General features: G+C 40.1%; 1 protein-coding gene across 1 annotated transcript in view; it reads left to right on the top strand.

Annotated features, from left to right (window-relative positions):
- eif2b3 (eukaryotic translation initiation factor 2B, subunit 3 gamma) overlaps window positions 1-20,997 on the top strand; it is a 136,512-nt gene that overhangs the window by 34,235 nt on the left and 81,280 nt on the right. Inside the window, exons 4-5 of the mRNA XM_072574437.1 lie at window positions 3,794-3,953; window positions 11,647-11,758. Of these exons, the coding sequence (XP_072430538.1) occupies window positions 3,794-3,953; window positions 11,647-11,758 (272 nt within the window). The remainder of the gene's footprint in view (window positions 1-3,793; window positions 3,954-11,646; window positions 11,759-20,997) is intronic.

The following is a 20,997-nucleotide window of genomic DNA, read 5'->3' as shown; positions in this document are numbered from 1 at the left end:
AACGAAAATCAGAAAATGCTGTAAATACTTAGCTGTTCTAGCAGCAGCTGCGAAGAGAGAAACTAAGTTAACTCTACAGGTCTTTAATCAGATTTAGAAAATGGTATACATTCTTTGATTCATTATTTTTAATTTCATTTTAACATGCGCAGTCCTCTTAAGTATAATTTCTGTATTTGTGTAAATTCCTTTTGCAAAGGGTTGGATAGAAAGATTGTGGGACAAGGTTTTCTATGTTTTTTTATTCATAGAAAATATCACTTAAAATAGAATAAATACACATATACAGTTAGTTTGAACTTTCAAGTGATCCATCTTTCTGTATTCCCATCCAGGCTAGAAGTGATGCGTATCAGTGCATTCGCAAACCTGAAATGACACATTTCTAGCACAGTGAAAACAAAACTGAAAGGAATGTCATTTCTTCTGAAGTTTTAAAGAAATGTACTCTGGACTAAATTAGGTGTTTTAATTTGTTTAAAGATCATGTTTATTTTTCATGTGACTGATACAGCACACCAGTTGACCAGAGAAAGTGTGACATGTTGATGTTTATGGAGAGTCTATACTCTGATTTATTTCCTTCATTATATCATGAAGAATTAATGATCTGTTTGGTTTTGGCTGGCTGATTCCACTGCTACATTTAACTTAGTGAAAAGTTAATTTGTCCTTCAGCCAGATAAATTGCATAATACTTCACTTTGCTTATAAATTATTGTTTTGAAAAATATCTACATTATATGTAATTTCAAAGTGATGCACTGTAGTATGATTTGGATACTGATGTCAAATCCTTATCAGTTGCCAAATAAATTAAACCAAGTCCTTTAAAGAGAGATATCTCCAGCACCACACTTTTCGACATCTGCACTGACACCATTGTTTTGTTTGTACTCTTTTCTTACCTTTTCTAAAGGTGAATTGCTTGTTCAATAAACCTTACTTTTTCCTGTTATCACCCAGAGATTCAGGTTGGCAACTTGTTCTGCTGATAAATATCAATTTGACAGATTTCATAAACAAAATTTCACATGGATTTTACAGTGTAACCTTTCCATCTCTGGCATAAATCAAGATTTGCAGCATCAGAAACTTACATCTCCATTCTACCTCTATGGTGCGAATGTTGGTGCCTCAATTTATTCCACTGCTGTTGAGCCAATTTTTAAAAAAATGTCAGTACACTTCATACTCAACACTTTATAGAGACATAGAGTCATACAGCACGGAAACAGACCCTTAGGACCAAGTTGTCCAAGTTTCCTGAACTAAGCTAGTCCCATCTGCCTGCCTTTGGCTCATATCCCTCTAAACGTTTCCGATTCATGTATCTGTCCAAATGTCTTTTAAATGTTGTAACTATACCTGCACCTACCACTTCCTGTAGAGGTTCATTCCACATATGAACTACCCTCTCAGGTCCATTTGAAGTCTTTCTCCTCTCATGTTAAAAAAAATGTCTCCTAGTTTTGAATTTCCCCACCCTTTGCTAATCACCATATCAATGCCTCTCATAAGTTTATAAACTTCTACAACGTCACCCCTCAACTCCTGTGTTCCAGTGAAAGAAGTCCCAGCCTGTCCAGTTTTTCCTTATAACTCAAACCCTCCAGTCCCAGTACCATTGTTGTATATCTTTTCTGCACCCTCTCCAATTTAATAATATCCTTCCTATAGCAGGACAACCAAAACAGTACACAGTACTCCAAAAGTGGCCTCGCCAACATCCTGCACAACCTGAACATGACATCCCAACTCCTATACTCAATGGTCTGAGCAATGCAGGCTAAGTGCCTTCTTAATCATCCTATCTACCTGTATCTAAACTATGTACCTGAACCCTAGGTCTCTCTGTTCAATAACACTGCTCAGGACCCAACCATTAACTGTATAAGTCCTACCCTTTTGCATTTTACCAAAATGCAATATTTCACATTTGTCCAAATTAAATTCCATCTGCCACTCCTCAGGCCAATGGCCCAATTGATCCAGATCCCTTTGTAATCTTAGATAACTTCCACTGTTGACTATACCACCAAGTTTTTCAGATTAATTTTTGTGACATAAGGTGTAGAAACGAACAATGTTAAACTTGATATTTTAGACATTGAAACTGTACGGTATCATTTAACCTGAGAAATGAAGCATTTAAGTGCTTGGTACAAATTGGTAAGGAGCAAATTGGTGCCTATGGGATGTCATATTGATGCAATGTGTTGAAATATGCAATCTGAAGAGAGATGTCACTTTGTGAGCTGGTGATTGTTGTTGCCAGTTGTTCCAATAAGATTTCTGACCATCTGATCTGTTAGTAACCACATCATTGGATTGTGCAAAGGCAAAATACAGTTTAATTGCTGCTTGTTTTCCTGTTACTGATAAACTAGTGCTAGTGGTGCAGGCACCACCAAGACAAAGGAGCAAAAAGCAGTTACATCTGCACAAATGGTAGCTCGTGCTGATAAATCATGGAAACTTGTTGCTGTTGTAGCTGATGGTAGTTTGATGTAATGGCTTGATATATGTGCTAGGTATTAGATTATAGGACTGACTTTTATACATGTGCAAAGAATAAGTATTTGTTGCTGCATTTGAGTGTGCTGGAGAGATCCTTTTTTTTAAATTCTTTGAAACATGTTGTCAATCTGAGCTTCTGTTTTTAGGTCAGCACATTAATTATCCACGAAGTAATAGAATTTACGTTAATTCTGCTTTCTTCTCCCAGATGCTGCCACACCTGCTACATTTCACCAGCAATTTTTGATTTAATTATGCACAAGGTGGTGTATTTTGGTATATGATACCCTTTTTAACCCTATCAGCATATTTTATAAAAGAGTTAACGGGTTGCATTAATGTAGTTTGTCTCTGAATCAGGAGATTGTACTGGGACTTGAGCATATAGACCAGGATGACTCTACAATACATACTGAGGGAGTATTTCATTACCCTTAGTCTTTGGCTGAGACTTTAATGTGTCCAGATGCTGAGAAAAAGGTCAGATGGAATATAAGCATCTGGGACCATGGAGGTCTCTTAATCGTTTATGCATCTCTCAATGTAACGAAGAGCAGAATGCCAATTTATTCATCTTATTTGCTCTTTTCAGGACTTTGCTGTGCGCAAGTTGATTGCTTTGACAGAAAAACAAAACTGTTTCACAGTTCATTAAGTTCTGTGTCACATTCTATTTGAAAGGCATTATTTGATTACATTTGGAGTCATAGGGTTTACAGCCAGGAAGAGGCCCTTCAGTCCATCGTGTCTATGCCAATCATCAAGAACCTATCCACTCTAATTCATTTTCCAGCACTTGGCCCATAGCCTTGCAAGCCATGGCACTTCAAGTGTTTATCTAAATAATTCTTAAATGTTATCATAGTTGCCATCACCCTGTGGATGAAAGAAGTTCCCCCTAAATCTCCAGTCCTTAATCTTAAATCTATGCCCAATTATTGATCCCTCTATTAATATTAAAACGTTTCTGCCAATCTACCCTATCTATGCCCCTCCATTTTATACGTCTTCGTTCCCCATCAGCTTTCTCTGCTCTAAGGAAAACAACCCAGTTTGTTTAATCTGTCTTCACAGCTGAATCACTCAAGGCCAGGCAATGTTCTGGTGAATCTATTGTGCCCTCTCTCGAGTGAAATATTTCCTATAGTGTGCCAATGCTACTCATGTAGACTGAATATCTATTCTATCTTTTTTTCTACTGTCAACATCTATAGTTTCTCGACACAGCCGACATATTCAACAAAAAATTGAAAAGTTGTTTTTCTTTTCACAGACCGACGTTTTGGTCGTCAGTTGTGATCTCATTACTGATGCAGCTCTACATGAGGTAATAGACCTGTTTCGTGCACACGATGCCACAGTGTCCATGCTGATGCGAAAGGCACATGATTTTACTGAACCTGTGCCAGGCCAGAAAGGAAAAAATAAAGAAGGTAAAGTTTTCTCAGGATGAAAAATGTATGAGCAATTGATTTTTGAAAATATCGGTAGGTAGTCTAACGTAAGTGCACAGACTCCTTATGGAGGCCTCTTCAGTGTTGTAACAAAAGTATTATAGAATGCACTCCAAGACAATAACCTAATTCTTTCCTTGTCATCATGTTTATTACTGTTTGAGAAGATTCACTTGTTCCATGTTCCTGTGGCTCCATGCAGGTCACTGAAACAGAAGTTCTCATTTACTTTTTCTCAGTCTCAAAATATTAACTCTGTTTCCCTCTCAACGGATATTGCTATGTTTCTCCTGCAGTTACTGTTTTTACTTCTGATTTCTAGCATCCACAGTGTTTTGCTCTTAGCTGAAGTTAGTGAAGTACATTTGGAACAAAGTCACTAATATTACTGAAACTTTATCTTACATGTATCAGAATAAATATGAATGCCATATTTCAAATGATGGCAACAATTTATGCTACAGGAGAAATAGATGAACTGATTGGCTGGCAAATTGACTGTGGCTGAGGCATTTTCAAAAAGCACAATGCTCTATCATATTCCTTTCTAGTGCACAGAGTGTATATAAATTAACCAAGCTCCACTGATTATCTTAAATTACTGTTGTGTAGTTATTAGCAATTCAATGGCTAATAATCATGGAATCACATCCAAAAGTTTTGGTTTGGATTTTATAAATGTGTGTTGGTTGAGTACTCTGCTTATTTTGAACAGCCAGAGGAACATGGGTTGATTTGGTAGACTGTACATTTCAATGATTGGCCGATTTACCTGACATTGCACGAACACAGAAATACATATTCAACATTATAGTAGAAAGAGCATCTTTTTGGACTGATAGTAGCCAGTTGTATCACCACTGTATAGTAATAATGTAAAATGACTGACTTATTATGCTGTTCAAGTTCAAAGTCATTCATGTAATGTAACTAAATGCAGCTGTAAATCTGTGCCCAGTAAGGTCCAACAAACAGCAGTGGGAAAATTGGCCAGGTAATCAGTTCTGGAGGTGTGGTTGGGTAAATAATTATTAGGAAACTGGGAGAACTCCATTGTTCAAATATTTGATTTAATTTGATTTATTTATTGTGCCGTGTTCTTAAGTATAGCGAAAAGCTTTGTTTACAAGCAGTACAGGCGGATCAGAGTAAGCAAGGACATACAGATCATAGGGTTGAAAAAAGACTTAGTTGCATACAGGTTACATCACACAGGGCATGTGCTAGGCAAGATCATTATTATTTGAGGTTAGAGAGTTCATTCATCCGTCTAATATCAACCGGGAAGAAGGTATTCCCAAACCTGCTGGTCTGTGTGTTCAAGCTCCTGAAGAGGTTGTAGGAGAGCATTACCAGGGTGCGATGGGTCTTTGATGATGTTGGCAGCCTTTCTGTAGCAACAAGCCGTGTAAATGGAGTCCATGGATGGAATGTTGGCTTCCGTGATCGTCTGGGTTGTGTGCACAACCTTCTGTAGTTTCTTATAGTTCTGGGCAGAGCAGTTGCCATTCCAGGCCATTAAGCATTCTGACAGTATGCTTTCGCTGGTACATCTGTAGATGTTGGTGAGGGTCCATATGGACATGCCAAATTTCCTGAGCTTTCCAAATTTGAAAGGGGGGGGATTCCTGTATTGAGTTTTATTGTGGAGGATGTGCAGTTGTCCATCTTCATTGATTGTGGTCTGTGGGGATCCAGTTGCAGAGGGCAGAACCGAGACATAGCTCTCAGATTTTTGAGATCAGACTGGAAGGGATAATGGTGTCGAAGGCAGAGCTGTAGTCGATAAATAGAAGTATGACAAAGGTGTCCTTGTTGTCCAGATATTCCTGGGATGAACGCAGGGCTAGGAAAATGGCATCCACTGTGGACCTGTTTCGCTGGTAGGCAAATTATAAAGGATTCAGGTAGGATAGGAAGCTAGAGTTGATGTGGGCTATGACCAGCCTTTCAAAGCACTTTATGGTTATGGAGGTCAGAACCACTGGGCAGTAGTCATTAAGGCATGTTTCGTGTGGTTTCTTAGGTACTAGGATGATGGTGGTGGTCTTGAAACAGGTGGGGACTTCGGCTTGTAGGAAGGAGAGATTGAAGAGATCGGTGAATGCTTCTGCCAGTCTTTCCACATAGGATCGAAGTGCTCGTCCAGGGACTCCATCTGAGGCCGTCGCTTTCCTTAGGTTGACTGATGTCTGCAACGTTGACAGTGAGCACAGGTTCGACCGAGGCTGTCAGGACAGGTGACACAGTGCCACTGGCATTCTGTTTGAACTGTGCATAGAAAGCGTTGAGTGCATCAGGGAGGAATGTCTTTGTCCACTATCTTTCTCTGCTTCATTTTGTATTCTGTAATGTTGTTAGGCCTTGCTACAGGTTGCAGGAGTCAATTTAATTAGTTTGGGTCTCTAATTTGGTCTGGTACTGCCTCTTGGCATCCCTGATGGCATTGTGGAGGTCATATCTGGATTTCCTGTCTGAGTCACCTCAGACTTGAATTCTGCACACCTGGTCTTCAGAAGGGAGTGGATTTCCTGGTTCATCCAAGGTTTCCGTTGGAGAACACTCAGATTGACTTCTTTGGTACACAATCCTCCATGCATTTGCTAATGCAGTCTGTGATGTTGGTAGTGTCCTCATCTCAGTTTTCCACTGAGTACCTGACTACGGTCCAGTCCAATGATTTCAAAAAGTTCCCGAAGACAGTCTTCTGCTGCATTGGATCAGCATTGTATTTCTGTTTGTGAAGGGTCCTCCTATTTTAGCTTCTGCTTGTAAGCTGGGAGGAGGAACACAGCGCTGTGATCTGATTTTCTGAAGTGTGGATGGGGAATGGAGCAGAAGGCGTATTTTGTGGTTGTGCAGTGGTCCAGATTGTTCGGTCCTCTGGTGGGGCAGGTGGTGTCTTGGTGGTACTTTAGCAGCACCCTCTTGAGGTTAGCTGTGATCTTTTATATCCATCTGAGGATAACTGAGACCTTCGCTTAATATCTCATCTGAAAGATATCACCTCCAACAATGCAAGACTCCTTGGTTACTCTGGTGTGCCATCCCAGATTATATGCTCCAATCTGTGTAATATCATTTGAACTCTAGATCTACAGAATGTTATCACTGAACAAAGATTAACAGTTATAGTTGAAGCGATTTGATTCATTTTCAACTTGTTGTGTTCATTCGTTGGATGTGGGCTTCCCGAGCTGGACCAGCATTTACTGTCCATCCCTAGTTGCTGGTGGGAAGGTGGTGGTGAGCCACTGTCTTGAACCACTACATCCCTTGGGTTGTAGTTGTACCCACTGTTGGAAATTGGGGACATATTTAAAACTGAATTGTTTTGGTATTCCATATTCAGTATTTTCTGTATACCTTTTGTGTTACAGCAGTAACTAGCATTCTACAAAAATAAACACATCTCTGGTCTAAGATCAAAATGTGAAACTGCAGGAGATGGGAGAGATACTAAATGAGTATTTTTGCATCAGTGTTTAATGTGGAGAAGGAAACTAGAGAAATGGAGAAATAAATACTGATATCTAAGAAGTGGCAGATGGAGTACACCGTGGGAAAGTGTGAGGTCATGCACTTTGGTAGGAAGAATAGAGACATGGACTATTTTCTAAATGGGGAGAAAATCCAGAAGTCTGAAGTCCAAGAGACTTGGGACTTCTAGTCCAGGATTCTCTCAAGCTAAACTCGCAGGTTGAGTCAGTAGTTAGGAAGGCAAATGTGATACTTGCATTTATTTTGAGAGGACTTGATTTTCAAAGTAGGGATGTAATTCCGAGGCTCTGTAAGGCTCTGGTCAGACCGCATTTGAAGTATTGTGAGCAGTTTTGGGCCCCGTATCTCAGGAAGGATGTACTGGCCTGAGCGTGTTCAGGGGAAGTTCATGAGAATGGTCCCAGGAATGAAAAGCTTAATACATGAGGAACGTTGGAGGATTGTGGTCCTATATTCAATGAAGTTTAGAAGGATGAGGGGGAATCTAATTGAAGCTTACAGAATACTGAATGGCCTGGATAGAGTAGATGCTGGGAAAATCTTTCCATTGGTAGGAAAGACTAGGACCTGAGAGCTCAGCCTTAGAGTAAAGGGAAGACTTTTTAGGATGGAGATAAGGAGAAACTTCTTCAGCCAGAGAGTGATGAATCTATCGACTGCACTGCCGTAGAAGCTGTGGAGGCCAGGTCATTGAGTATATTTAAGATGGAGATAGATGGGTTCTTGATTGTCAAGGGGATCAAGGGTTACAGGCAGAATGTGGGAGAATGGGGTTGAGAAACTTATAAGCCATGATTGAATGGCGGATCAGACTCGATGGGCTGAATTACCTAATTTCAGCTCCTATGTCTTATCTTCAAAAATGTTCATATTACTGAGGAGGTGATGTACGATGTTTTGAAACACATGAAGGTGGATAAATCCCTGGGACCTGATCAGGTGTACTTTAGAACTTTGTGGGAAGCTAGGGAACTGATTGTTGGCCCCATTGCTGAGATATTTGTATCAACGATAACCACAGGTGAGGTGCTAGAAGACTGGACAGCTGTACAGGACATAGGGTGGGCCACTTTGGAATACTGCATGCAATTCTACTCTCCCTGCTATAGAAGGGATGTTGTGAAATTTGAAAGGGTTCAGAAAACATTTGCAAGGCTATTGCTAAGGTTAGAGGGTTTAAGCTATAGGGAGAGGCTGAATAGATTGGAGCTGTTTTCCTTGGAGTGTCAGAGGCTGAGGGATGACCTGATAGAAGTTCACAAAATCATGCGGGGCATATATAGGGTAAATAGCCAAGGTCCCTTCCCCAAGGTAGTGGAGTCTGAAGCTAGAGGGCTTAGGTTTCAGGTGAGAAGGAAAAGATTTAAAAGGGACCGAAGGGGCAATGTTTTCATGCAGAGAGTGGTGCGTGTATGAAATAAGCTGTCAGAGGAATTGGTGGAGGTTTGTACAATTACATTTAAAAGACATCTGGATTGGTATCTGAATAGGAAGGGTTCAAAGGATATTGGCCAAATGCTGGCAAATGGGACTAGATTAGGTTAGGATATCTGGTTGGCATTGGATGGGTAGGACCAAAGGTTCTGTTTCTATGCTGTACGTCTCTGTGACTCTATAAGAAAACAAAGGAAAAGCCGTCAGAATCAGAGATCTTAGCAGATGTCAAAATTTATTGGGTGCTACACTAACCTATTATTTGGGAATAGAAGAGGTTTTGTTCTTACAAACTAACTCTTAGATGAAGGTGGGCAAAGAGGCAACAGTCAAGATAGCTGTCCATTGTTACTTGTCAAGAAGGTTCAGACAGGTGATTGACATGACATGTCATGCCAGCCCACAAAATAAGTGATATTAACAGGAGTAGGTAGGAAGGTGGGGAAAGGAGATCCAGGGGAATGAGCCTTGTGGGCCCTATGGGAAGCCGGTAGGGATGTCCTGGGTCTCTGTCAATAGTACTCAGTCGTGGACGACTGTAGGATCCTCAAACCTGTAAGTAGATTTAAAACAACATTATTTGTAATTTTTACAGATTCAGAATTTAAGTATAAAAGTGTAGAACGGTTATTGAAAATGTTAGAGTTAGATCTGCTGTAGGGAGCTCGCAAGGAATTGCACGGTGTCAGCGCCATCTTTGCCTACACAACATGGATTGTAACAATTCAAAAAGGTGGCACAACATTATCAACTAAGAGCAATGAGGGATGAACAATAAATACCTGTGTACCAAAAAAAATTCGTTCACCCACCACTTCTCAGCCTGCTAACTTCCATTGGCATTTAGCATGATGATGCCTTGATGTTCGAAATTCTCCTTCTTTCAAATATTTCTTGGGTTTGCCTGTACCATCTCAGAGCCATCCTTCAGGTTTCCAAGAATTGTGTGCTGTTTTGATACTGGCCTCTTGCACATTCCAGTTTCCATCTCTGTAGTTGGCAATCATACCTTCAACTCCTTTGTTCCTAAATGCTAGAATTTTATCACTAATCTCTCTACCTTTCTGTCTCCTCCTCTGAAACCTACCTCTTTGACCAAGCTTTTGCTTACCTAACCTAATATCTCTTTATATGGATTTGTATCAAATGTTGCTAGATGTTGGCCACATGAAGTGCCTTGAGACCTTGCTATATTAGACATTATTATACATCTAAGTTATTGATGAAACATCAAAAACATTTCTGACATTATATTCTGTGCCTGTGATGTTGCATTTTTTTTGCATCCTTCTTCATACCAGTCACATTTTGCAATGTGTTTCAGAGTGATCTCTGAACCCATCCCCTTTGTATACAAATTTGTAGCAGTAATTTTTATTCTAATTTATTAATTGGGTTTTTTTAAGACACAGTTAGGGCTTACTGGTTTTAGCTATATATTTATCTGACTATTTACCATTGTGACTTTAAAGTTGTTCCAATATTGTTTTCTGAATCCAATCTGAATTTTATTCCAATCAATTTTATTTCATTATTGCTTTGTTTTATGAAAGTATAACCCTTTTATGTATTAAAGCTGGCTGTTGGTAGAATGTATCCAATACCGTTGTACAGATTGGGTATCCATTATCCATACATCCAAAATCAAAAAGACATAAAAACCAAAGGTCTTTTTGGCAGTGGACCCAAATGGACCTGTCGACACTGTAGGACCATTCAGCTTAAGCAAAGCATTTTTTCCAAAGGCCCCTAACAGACCCAAATGAACTGTAGTGAATACAAAAAACAAAAATATCTTTCATCTGAAAACCTGTTGATGCCAATTTATGAACCTAAATTGGACCATTCTGTTGCAGTTCCATCTGAAAGCTGATCCCCTCAAAGTTATTTCCATATGTATTATATTTCTAAGGTGTTTACTTTTGTTGCTACACTTAAGCCCTCTCTTGTTCCAGTCAGAAATGCCTAGTTGAGGATCAGATTACTTTGTACAGTTTCCATCCAGTGGCATCACTTGGGACTACTGCCCACAGTTTACACTCATGATGTCACTGTTGCATGATGTTTGCACGTAAAATACCTATTGGCAAACTGATAATCAATTGTTTTATTGCACATATAAATATTTGTGTACATATCTTCCTTTGCATTACTTGAATGCATTAATTTGGATGACTTCCATTAATATTTTTGGCATTAAGTAAATCATGGACAGGAAAAGGCTATATGATCCATCAAACCTGTGTTTCTATCAGCCATGATGCAGTGTAGTCTTCTGAAAGGCATAAGCAAACTTTAAAAATCTCAGGACAATAGAAGAAAAAAATCTGAAATATTCTTCTCTGATCATGCTTTTATATTACTTTGCATTACTTAGAGTACATTTATGAAATTTGTTTCATCGATTTACAACCATCTGCAAAACAAATCTTCAACCAGCCTTACCTTTGCAAAATTCTGCATGTGACCTCTGAGCTTTCCAAATCTATTACTGACAACCCAAAATACTCTTTTTAACTATCTTAAAGTTCTGTCAGATCTCCATGAAAATTTGGCATTTCTACTATTAATGTAACCAGCATTTTCAAGCCTATATGAGTCACAAAAGTTGTTCAAACTAGAAATCGTTCTTGTGGCCCTCCTCTGAATCATTTCTGATGCCTCTATATCACCCAGAAGTATTGAATGATGTAGCTGAACTGACAAAATTTGTTTTGTCTTTGGTTGATGTGCACAGCTGAACAAAGGGACTTTGTTGGAGTTGATGACACGTGCAAACGTCTACTTTTCATGGCTAATGAAGCTGACTTGGATGACGAGCTTGTCATTAAGAACTCCTTGATGCAGAAGTGAGTAATTTCAGCACTTTTTCTATTCTGTTTCTTATTTCTTTAAAACAGGTACTAATATGTTCAAATAAATGTGGACTTAATAACGTATGACGTGCCTGCTTTTACTCTAGGAGAAAGTGAGGACTGCAGATGCTGGAGATCAGAGCTGAAAATGTGTTGCTGGAAAAGCGCAGCAGGTGAGGCAGCATCCAAGGAGCAGGAGAATCGACGTTTCGGGCATGAGCCATTCTTCAGGAATGAGGCAAGTGTGCCAAGCAAGCTAAGATAAAAGGTAGGGAGGAGGGACTTGGGGGAGGGGCGTTGGAAATGCGATAGGTGGAAGGAGGTTAAGGTGAGGATGATAGGCCGGAGTGGGTTGGGGGTGGGGGCGGAGAGGTCAGGAAGAAGATTGCAGGTTAGGAAGGTGGTGCTGAGTTCGAGGGTTGGGACTGAGACAAGGTGGGGGGAGGGGAAATGAGGAAACTGGAGAAATCTGAGTTCACCCATTGTGGTTGGAGGGTTCCTAGGTGGAAGATGAAGCGCTCTTCCTTCAGCTGGTGTGTTGCTCTGGTCTGGCGATGGAGGAGTCCAAGGACCTGCGTGTCCTTGGTGGAGTGGGAGGGGGAAGTTGAAGTGTTGAGCCGTTGGGTTGGTTGGTCCGGGTGTCCCAGAGGTGTTCTCTGAAATGTTCCGCAAGTAGGCGGCCTGTCTCCCCAATATAGAGGAGGCCACGTCGGGTGCAGCGGATGCAGTAAATGATGTGTGTGGAGGTGCAGGTGAATTTGTGGCGGATATGGAAGGATCCCTTGGGGCCTTGGAGGAAAGTAGGGGGGGAGCTGTGGCCGCATGTTTTGCATTTCTTGCGGTTGCAGGGGAAGGTGCCGAGAGTGGAGTACCCAACCTCCACTCCCGGCACCTTCCCCTGCAACCGCATGAAATGCAAAACTTGCGCCCACACCTCCCCCCTTACTTCCCTCCAAGGCCCCAAGGGATCCTTCCATATCCACCACAAGTTCTCCTGCACCTCCACACACATCATTTACTGCATCCGCTGCACCCGACGTGGCCTCCTCTACATTGGGGAGACAGGCCGCCTACTTGCGGAACATTTCAGAGAACACCTCTGGGACACCCGGACCAACTAACCCAACCACCCAGTGGCTCAACACTTCAACTCCCCCTCCCACTCCACCAAGGACATGCAGGTCCTTGGACTCCTCCATCGCCAGACCATAGCAACACGACGGCTGGAGGAAGAGCGCCTCATCTTCCGCCTAGGAACCCTCCAACCACAAGGGGTGAACTCAACTTCTCCAGTTTCCTCATTTCCCCTCCCCCCACCTTGTCTCAGTCCCAACCCTCAAACTCAGCACCACCTTCCTAACCTGCAATCTTTTTCCTGACCTCTCCGCCCCCACCCCCACCCCCACTCTGGCCTATCACCCTCACCTTAACGCCTTCCACCTATCGCATTTCCAACGCCCCTCCCCCAAGTCCCTCCTCCCTACCTTTTATCTTGGCTTGCTTGGCACACTTTCCTCATTCCTGAAGAAGGGCTCATGCCCGAAATGTCGATTCTCCTGCTCCTTGGACGCTGCCTCACCTGCTGCTTTTACTCTAGACAAGAAAAACCTTGATCTCTTCCTGTTGGGAAATCTTAATTCTACGTAATTTGCTAAGTGGCTAGATCATTTCCCATCAAAAAGATAGTTCCTTGGCTACTGAAAGGGAAATTTAGTAGAGAAAACTAAATTAATAATTTTCTTTTGGTGATGTTCAGGTCACTGCCTTTTTTTTTAACAGAACTGAATTTGACAATCAGGCCATCACCAGTAGCGACATGACCATGTATGGAGAGATAAATAAAAAAACTCACATCTCATGATAATACCATGTGAGGCTTTAAAACATGTGATATGGTATTAGGATACCACTTAAGTGTGCGAGAATATGCTGATACCAGTTCAAATTAGATTGGTGCAAAGGATGGGAGATCTTGCATTGAAGAATAGATTTCAAACATGTGTATCTACTTGATAAGCAGCATGGCATGAATTGGTTGATGTGCCAGTCAAGTGAGACAATATCTTTAAAATCAATGAGAAATTGATGCTTACGCCTTGAAGAAACTGACCTTAAAACAATGAGTGAAACATTGATACGTGCTAAGTGAGCAAACTTAGAGTGAAGGAGGAAACAAATTGGAAACTAAAACAGAAGTTGTTGGAAAAGCTGAAGAGGTCTGGCAGCATCTGTGAAGAGAAATCAAGAGTTAGCATTTCCCGACTTGAAACGGTTAACTCTTAATTTCTTTTCACGAATGTTGTTAGATCTGCTGAGCTTTTCCAGTAACTTCTGTTTCAGTTTCTGATTTATAGCATCTGCATTTCTTTTTGTTATTTTTAGGAAAATAATTGGATTTGGATAACTAATGCGTGAGAAATAAGAACATTTAGTAAGTATCTTAGAGATGGATGTTGGGAAGTTAGTTTTGCAACTGCAGTTGCAGAACTGTGAGATGATATAGAGTCATAGAGCATACAGCACAGACACAGGCCCTCAGGCTCAACTCACCCATGCCTATCAAGTTTCCTAAACTAAATTAGTCCCATTTACCTGCATTTGGTCCTAATCCCTCTAAATCTTACCTATCCATATTCCTATCCAAAAGTCTTTTAAATGTTGTAATATTACCCCCTCTACCTTGGCTATTCACTTTATATTCCTCATGGTTGTATAAACCTCTTTAAGGACACCCCTCAGCCTATACTCTCAAAGTTCTAAAGAAAGATCACTGGGTCTGAACTATTTGCTTTCTCTCGCAGAAGCTGCCAGACCTGCTGAGTTCCTCCAGCTTTTTCTGTTTTTGTTTAGATTTATTAGCAGTCAGCCATTTCATTCTTCAGATGTAATATTTACTTGGCCAGTTTATTGGAGAAAGTGAGGACTGCAGATGCTGGAGATCAGAGCTGAAAATGTGTTACTGGAAAAACGCAGCAGGTCAGGCAGCATCCAAGGAGCAGGAGAATCGACATTTCAGGCATGAGCCTGAAGAAGGGCTCATGCCCGAAACGTCGATTCTCCTGCCCCTTGGCTGCTGCCTGACCTGCTGTGCTTTTCCAGCAACACATTGGCCAGTTTATTGTCAGGTAAGCTATATCAGAACAAGTCTCGTTCTTATAACCAGACTATTGGTCTATATTTCACTGACATTGCTTCGTTAATACTCTTCTCTGGCAGACTGGATACATTGTGAAGGGAGAATAGCATTTACAAATGAGTACTGTGGGTCCAGCAGTGCCAGTCTGAATGCAGCTTTGTTTCCCTAAATCCATGCATGACCATCCATATTTTTACAAGCTTTTCATAAACCAGCTCATTCACAGGTTGAAAAGAAAAAGAAAGAAAAAGTCTCGGATCTTTCAAGGGTACATGCTTGCTTTTCCAGATGGGATGATATTGGCTGTACATTTTTTTAAAGGCAACATATGGAGGAACCACATCCTACTAAGCTAGAATGTTTATGTTTTAATGTATAGAAATATACACAAGTGTACAAAAACCGACAGTTTACTGTATTTACTGGATGATTACTTTGAGTGCGGAATGATTTTGGCTGAAGAGGAATAATTCTAACACTTCACTGCTCAAGGTACCATTCAAGCATGTTGAGCAATTTATTTTTCAATGCTGGTGTCAAAAGGGGCAAACGCATAATTTACATGCTGTCAGTAAGACACAGGGTACCAGATCAGAAGGCATTTAGGAGTTTACCATATTGTTATGAGACTGGACATATGGACAAAGGTTTTACAGAATCTCAGAATTGTTGCTGTGCAGAATGAGGCCATTCAGCCCATCATGTCTGCACTAGCCCTCTGAGCATTTCAGCTTATGACAAGTTCCTATATTATTCCTGTTTAAATGATCATTCACTACCTTCTTGATTGCCTCAATTGATCTTGCCTCCTCTGCAATTCTAGGCAGTGTTTTACAAACCTTGACTATTCATTATGTGAAAAGTTTTTCCTCACTTTGCATTCACTTCTTTTGCAAAATATTTCAAAACTGTGCTGTTTGGTTCTCAATTATTCTATGGGCAAGAACAGTCTGACCCTCTTGACCCTGTCCAGACCACATGATTTTGAAAACCTTGATCAGCTCTCTGTCTTTTCCTCTCCATGCACAACAGTTCCAATTTCTCCAGTCTAACTTTCTGGAGGTTCTCATCCCTGGAACTGTTCTTCTAAACCTATGCTGCATTCTTGCCAATGTTACACATTGTTTCTAAAGTGTGGCAGCTAAAATGGCACACAGTACTCCAGCTGAGGTCTAAATAATGTCTATCCGCAAGTTCACCATAATGTCCCTGCTCTTATATGTCCCTGTTCTTATAGTCTATGCTCTTGTTATTAAAATATTGAATACCGTATGCTTTAATTGCTTTCTTTACTCATCCTGCGACCTTTAATGACTTATGCCCATATACACACTTGTGTCTCTGCTCCTGTACACCCCTTATATTCATACTTTTTTATTTTATGTGGTCGCTCCATGTAATTTGAACCAAAGTGCAGCACCTCACACTAACTACATTGAACTTTATCTGCTGCTTGTCCACACACTCCACCAACATGTCAATGTTCTCCTTTCTACACTTGTCGTCCTCTCAATTAACCATTCTGCTAAGTCTTGTACCATCTACACACTTTGAAATTGTCCCTTGCAAGATCTAGATTGTTAACATGTATCAGAAAAGGCAAGAGTCCCACTGCTAACTCCTGAGGATCTCAACTAAAAACCTCCCTTCAGCCTGAAAAATACCCAATATCTATTCTCTTTACTAACCCTCAGTCAATTTTGTATCCACATTGCTAATGTTCATTTTATTCCATAAACTGTCACTTTCCGAACAAATCTATTGTTGCCACTTACTAAAACACCCCTGGAAGTCCTGTACACCACACCAACAATATTGCTTTCATCAACAATCTTTGTTACCTCTTCAGAAAACTCCAGTAAATTAGACAATTTGCCTTTGCTGCCTCTCCTTAATTAACCCACATTTGTCCATATTTCTGTTAATTTATCCCAAGTAATTGTTTCTAGAAGTTTCCCAATTACCAAAGGTAACTCCAGTTTTAGTCTGCTTCCAATGGGCTAGAATTAGGACATCTATCTGCTGTTTGATCTGGAATATGATGCACAAGACATTTATCAATAAAAGTACAACTAGTTCTGACTCATGTTTTAGCATTATGACAAAGTGTTCGCTCACTGAAACATAAGCATGTGTTACTGCAGATTTTGGTGTAACAATAAAGCACAATTGTATTAACAGAAGAAATGAAGATAAACTAAAATAAGCAAAGCAATCTACAGAGGAACCCTGATTATCTCAATATGAATTATCCGAATTTTGGATTATCCAAAGAAGATCTCCAAGTCCTGATAGAAACATTACACCAAAGAGGTGTTGCAACACTGATCGCGTTATTTGTTTACAGTGATTAAAAGTGAATTTGGCTTACTGAAATGCTGCTGAGAACAGATCTGGACATCACCAGGCATCATGTCCAAATGACTGATTGGAGAGACACACACACACACACACACACACACACACACACGCTCTGTCTCTCTCCTGAACAAGGAGCGGACTTAGCAAGTGCTTGCTGTGTCAATTCCATTGAACTGATGGGGGTCAGCGGGGGCTTCAGCAGTGCTTCAGTTCCCTTATACACAAGTATGTGTCTGCTCAGAAGCAAACCCTGAGACAGAGAGAGAAAGCAAGGCAGGCAGAGCAAGGATAAAGGAAATTTCAGAAAACTCTGAGCCCCATTCAGTCAATTAACGGAATAATCAATTATTGGAATGAAATAGTGCCCACCCATCTTGTTTGGATAATCGAGGTTCCTCTGTACTTATAATACAAATACAAAAATTTGTAAAGCAACAGTAAAAGAAATCCTATTAATCCCAAATGTGCCTTTTATAAAGAAATAAAACAGCTTTTGTCTAGTACCCAAAACACAGCCCTGGTACAATACCCAAAAAATGCAACTTGTAAAATACTCTTACCAGAGTTCCTGTATCTAACACTACTGTATGTTTAAGTCTCTTCACTTTTTCGACTGGACTTGCAGATTGCTTCTCCCTGAAGTTTTCACACACCTACTTCAGTGTATTCGGATATAAGTAACTTCTCCAGTGTTCTATCCCAATACATTTGGTCTAGGGCTTACACTAATTATTTACTCTCGTTCATTAAGTAACCTTGTCTTCTTGCGGACAATGGACTGCAGCATTTTCCTTTCCAAGGACTTCAAAGAACTGCTCCAAACTCAAAGTAAAAACTAAAGCCTTCTGCCCTAACATATTGGTAATTCTCTTAACCTTGAAATTAGCAACTTCCAGAAGCCTCAAACAAACCTTGAAGTCCTATACTTTCCCTTGCTGGGTCGTGAAACAAACTAATAAACAAAAAAAAAATGCATCAGTGGAGCACACAAAACCATTCAGTCTTAAGCATCAAACTGTTTTAAAAGCAATCACCATGGCCACACAAATGCTTAATTATTTACTTAAGACATAAAAGTCCAGTGGTTACTAACTCAAAATTACAATAATTCCATAATTTACATCATAGCATCATCTCACCATACTCTCCTCCAGTTCTTCTGTAATCACTGCCATTTTTGTTTCTTTCCCTAGAGATTATTAGTGAAACAGTTGAGAATTGTGTCATTATTTGGTAGCTTTCTACTTCCTTTCATTTGTTTTGGGATCTTTTCAGCTAAAATCTCATTTTCTAGATTTAAACTGTCATTTTGCAATTATTACTTCAGATCTTTGATTTACTGGTTCAGTAAAGTAATCTTGTCACTATGATATCCAACCATCAAGTTTTTCACCCAGAAAACATATCCATTGAGGTCTGTGTGGGGGATTGTGTGTGTTATCTGGATTGTGTCTAATACTTTGAGCTGCTGTATGCTCTAGAGTGTTCTACATTTTGAGTAAACCTCTTCCAATGCACCGTTATCTTCAACTCAGATACAAATCTGTTAATGAATCTGGAAAAAACATTTATCTGATCATTAACTATTCAACTCTGAATTACTGTTCAAACAAGATGTTGTAGGTAGTTTGTTATCCACTTTCTAACACTGATGCTCAAGGAAGCAAAAACAGGTTGCAAAACCTTATCTTTGAAGATCATTTCTTTTCAGTAGTATGTATTTCCTGTGAAAACAGCATGGCATTTTTCTACATATCCAGTCTTTGTGTAGTTCTGTCATTAGATTTTTTTGATTGAATCCACAAGGTTAGATGTTCACTGGTTAGGTTCTCAAGACTGGTCATTTTTATTTTCCATTGTTGCTTTTACAAAAATCTTCCCCAAGATAAAATCCATTAGTTACAACCAAGCACTTTAAGAAATAATGACATTGAATACAATGAGTGAATTTTAGCTTAAGATCGAAGTATGTGAATACTTTTGCAGTTTTAACGTGGGTTGTATAAAAGGTACAGCACACTATTTTGTATTTCTGTTGATGCCATGAAATTTGAAGTGCGCCAGAGCTCGCCCCCCCCTTTGTTAGTTCTCTGGTATATCACCCACAGGCATGTGGCTACCTCTCCGTGTTTATACTGACAATTCCGAACTTTCTCACTCTCTGCCACCAGTCCTGGCTAGAAAGTTACCGATGTACTATCTTAGAGTTTGCCATTAAAGTATCATAACAACTTGGCTATGTGCTCAGATTCAGAGGCAGCAAAACAAAAATCAGTTAAGATTAAAAACAGAAATTGCTGGAAAAACTCGGCGGGTCTGGCAGTGACTGTGGAGAGAAATCAGAGTTAGTGATTGATGTTGGGTAACGCTTCTTCAGAACTCATGTCGGAGTTCTTCATCAGTTCTGCAGAAGAGTCATTGGATCTGAAACGTTAACTGATTTCTATCCACAGATGCTGCCAGACCTGCTGAGTTTTTCCAGCAGTTCTATTTCTGATTTCCAGCTCTGTAGTTCATATGACTTTTTATGAATCAGTTATGTGTCATTCATTGAAGTCTGTAATTGTTCATGTTGATAGGATTAAATTATGCCCAAACATGCAAATGCTGTATTTTTACTACTTCTACATCATACCTGCTGACCTTTAACTTTCCCAATTGACTACTCTAATCTAAATTAATGTCTTCAACATGTTAAGGGTTGACTTCTTGAATATCTTCCTTGTGTTTCCACTCCTGTGCAGTTTTTAGCTTTTGCTTATGTTCTGTACCCCTTTGCAGGTTCTTGGTGATTATTTATAAAACCATGGCAGAGTGCCATAATTTCTTTTACTATGGTTAATGTATGGAGACAGGTCCCAAGTTCAAACATTGTATCCCAAGTGTGCCAAGCTCCACTACTTTAAGTTTAACTTTCTTATTTTCTCACCCACTGTGGTGTTGCCTTCCGTGCTAAAATAAACTTCCTCACAGCAAAGGAATGAGGCTATGTTAAATAATTTGAGGTTACCATTTTTTTCCAACCACACACATTTACTAGCATAGTTTTAAAATTATAATTTAAACTGACTCCAGAATTCAGCCATTGAGATTAGCTTTAGGGAGACTATCTCAAATCACTAGGGTTAAAAAGAATGTACTCATGATGTGACAAGTGGAGTTCCCTGGCAGTTTGTACTGGGACTTCAGCTTTCCATCATATTGTAGTTGCATTAGACAAGAAGAGGTTTATATCTAAATTGGGGATAATTGTGTGGATAGGACCAAAGAGTGAATCATCAAGTAGACCAAGTGATGGCAAATGGAATTCAATGAAGGGAAAGCATGAGGTCATCCACTCTAAATCCAAGAAAGGGAAATGGATGTGCTGTCTTAATTTCAGTGTTGATGTGCACTAGCTCGGTCTCCTGATACAAATGCAGAGGCCTTTTGTGTGTCTACATCTGAACCAGAAGGCTCAGGTTCAAGTCCCACATGCTCCAGAAGTGTTTCATAGCACATCTGAAAAGGTTGATTTAAAAGATCTACGTGTACAAATGGAATGTTGGTCTTTATGTCAAACACATCAGAAGTGAAAAGTTAGAGCAATGTTTCAGGTGCACTGAGCCTTAGAATCATATGTGCAGAAGAGGCCCGTTGGCACATTGAGACTGTACAGCTAGAAGACACTATTGCTTATACTATCCCCACTTCCCTGTGCTAGGCCCATACCCTTGAATGTTATGACTCTTCAGGT

Source organism: Chiloscyllium punctatum, chromosome 7 (assembly GCF_047496795.1).
Source record: "Chiloscyllium punctatum isolate Juve2018m chromosome 7, sChiPun1.3, whole genome shotgun sequence".
Classification (NCBI taxonomy): domain Eukaryota; kingdom Metazoa; phylum Chordata; class Chondrichthyes; order Orectolobiformes; family Hemiscylliidae; genus Chiloscyllium; species Chiloscyllium punctatum.
This window is presented reverse-complemented; position numbering and strand designations above follow the sequence as displayed.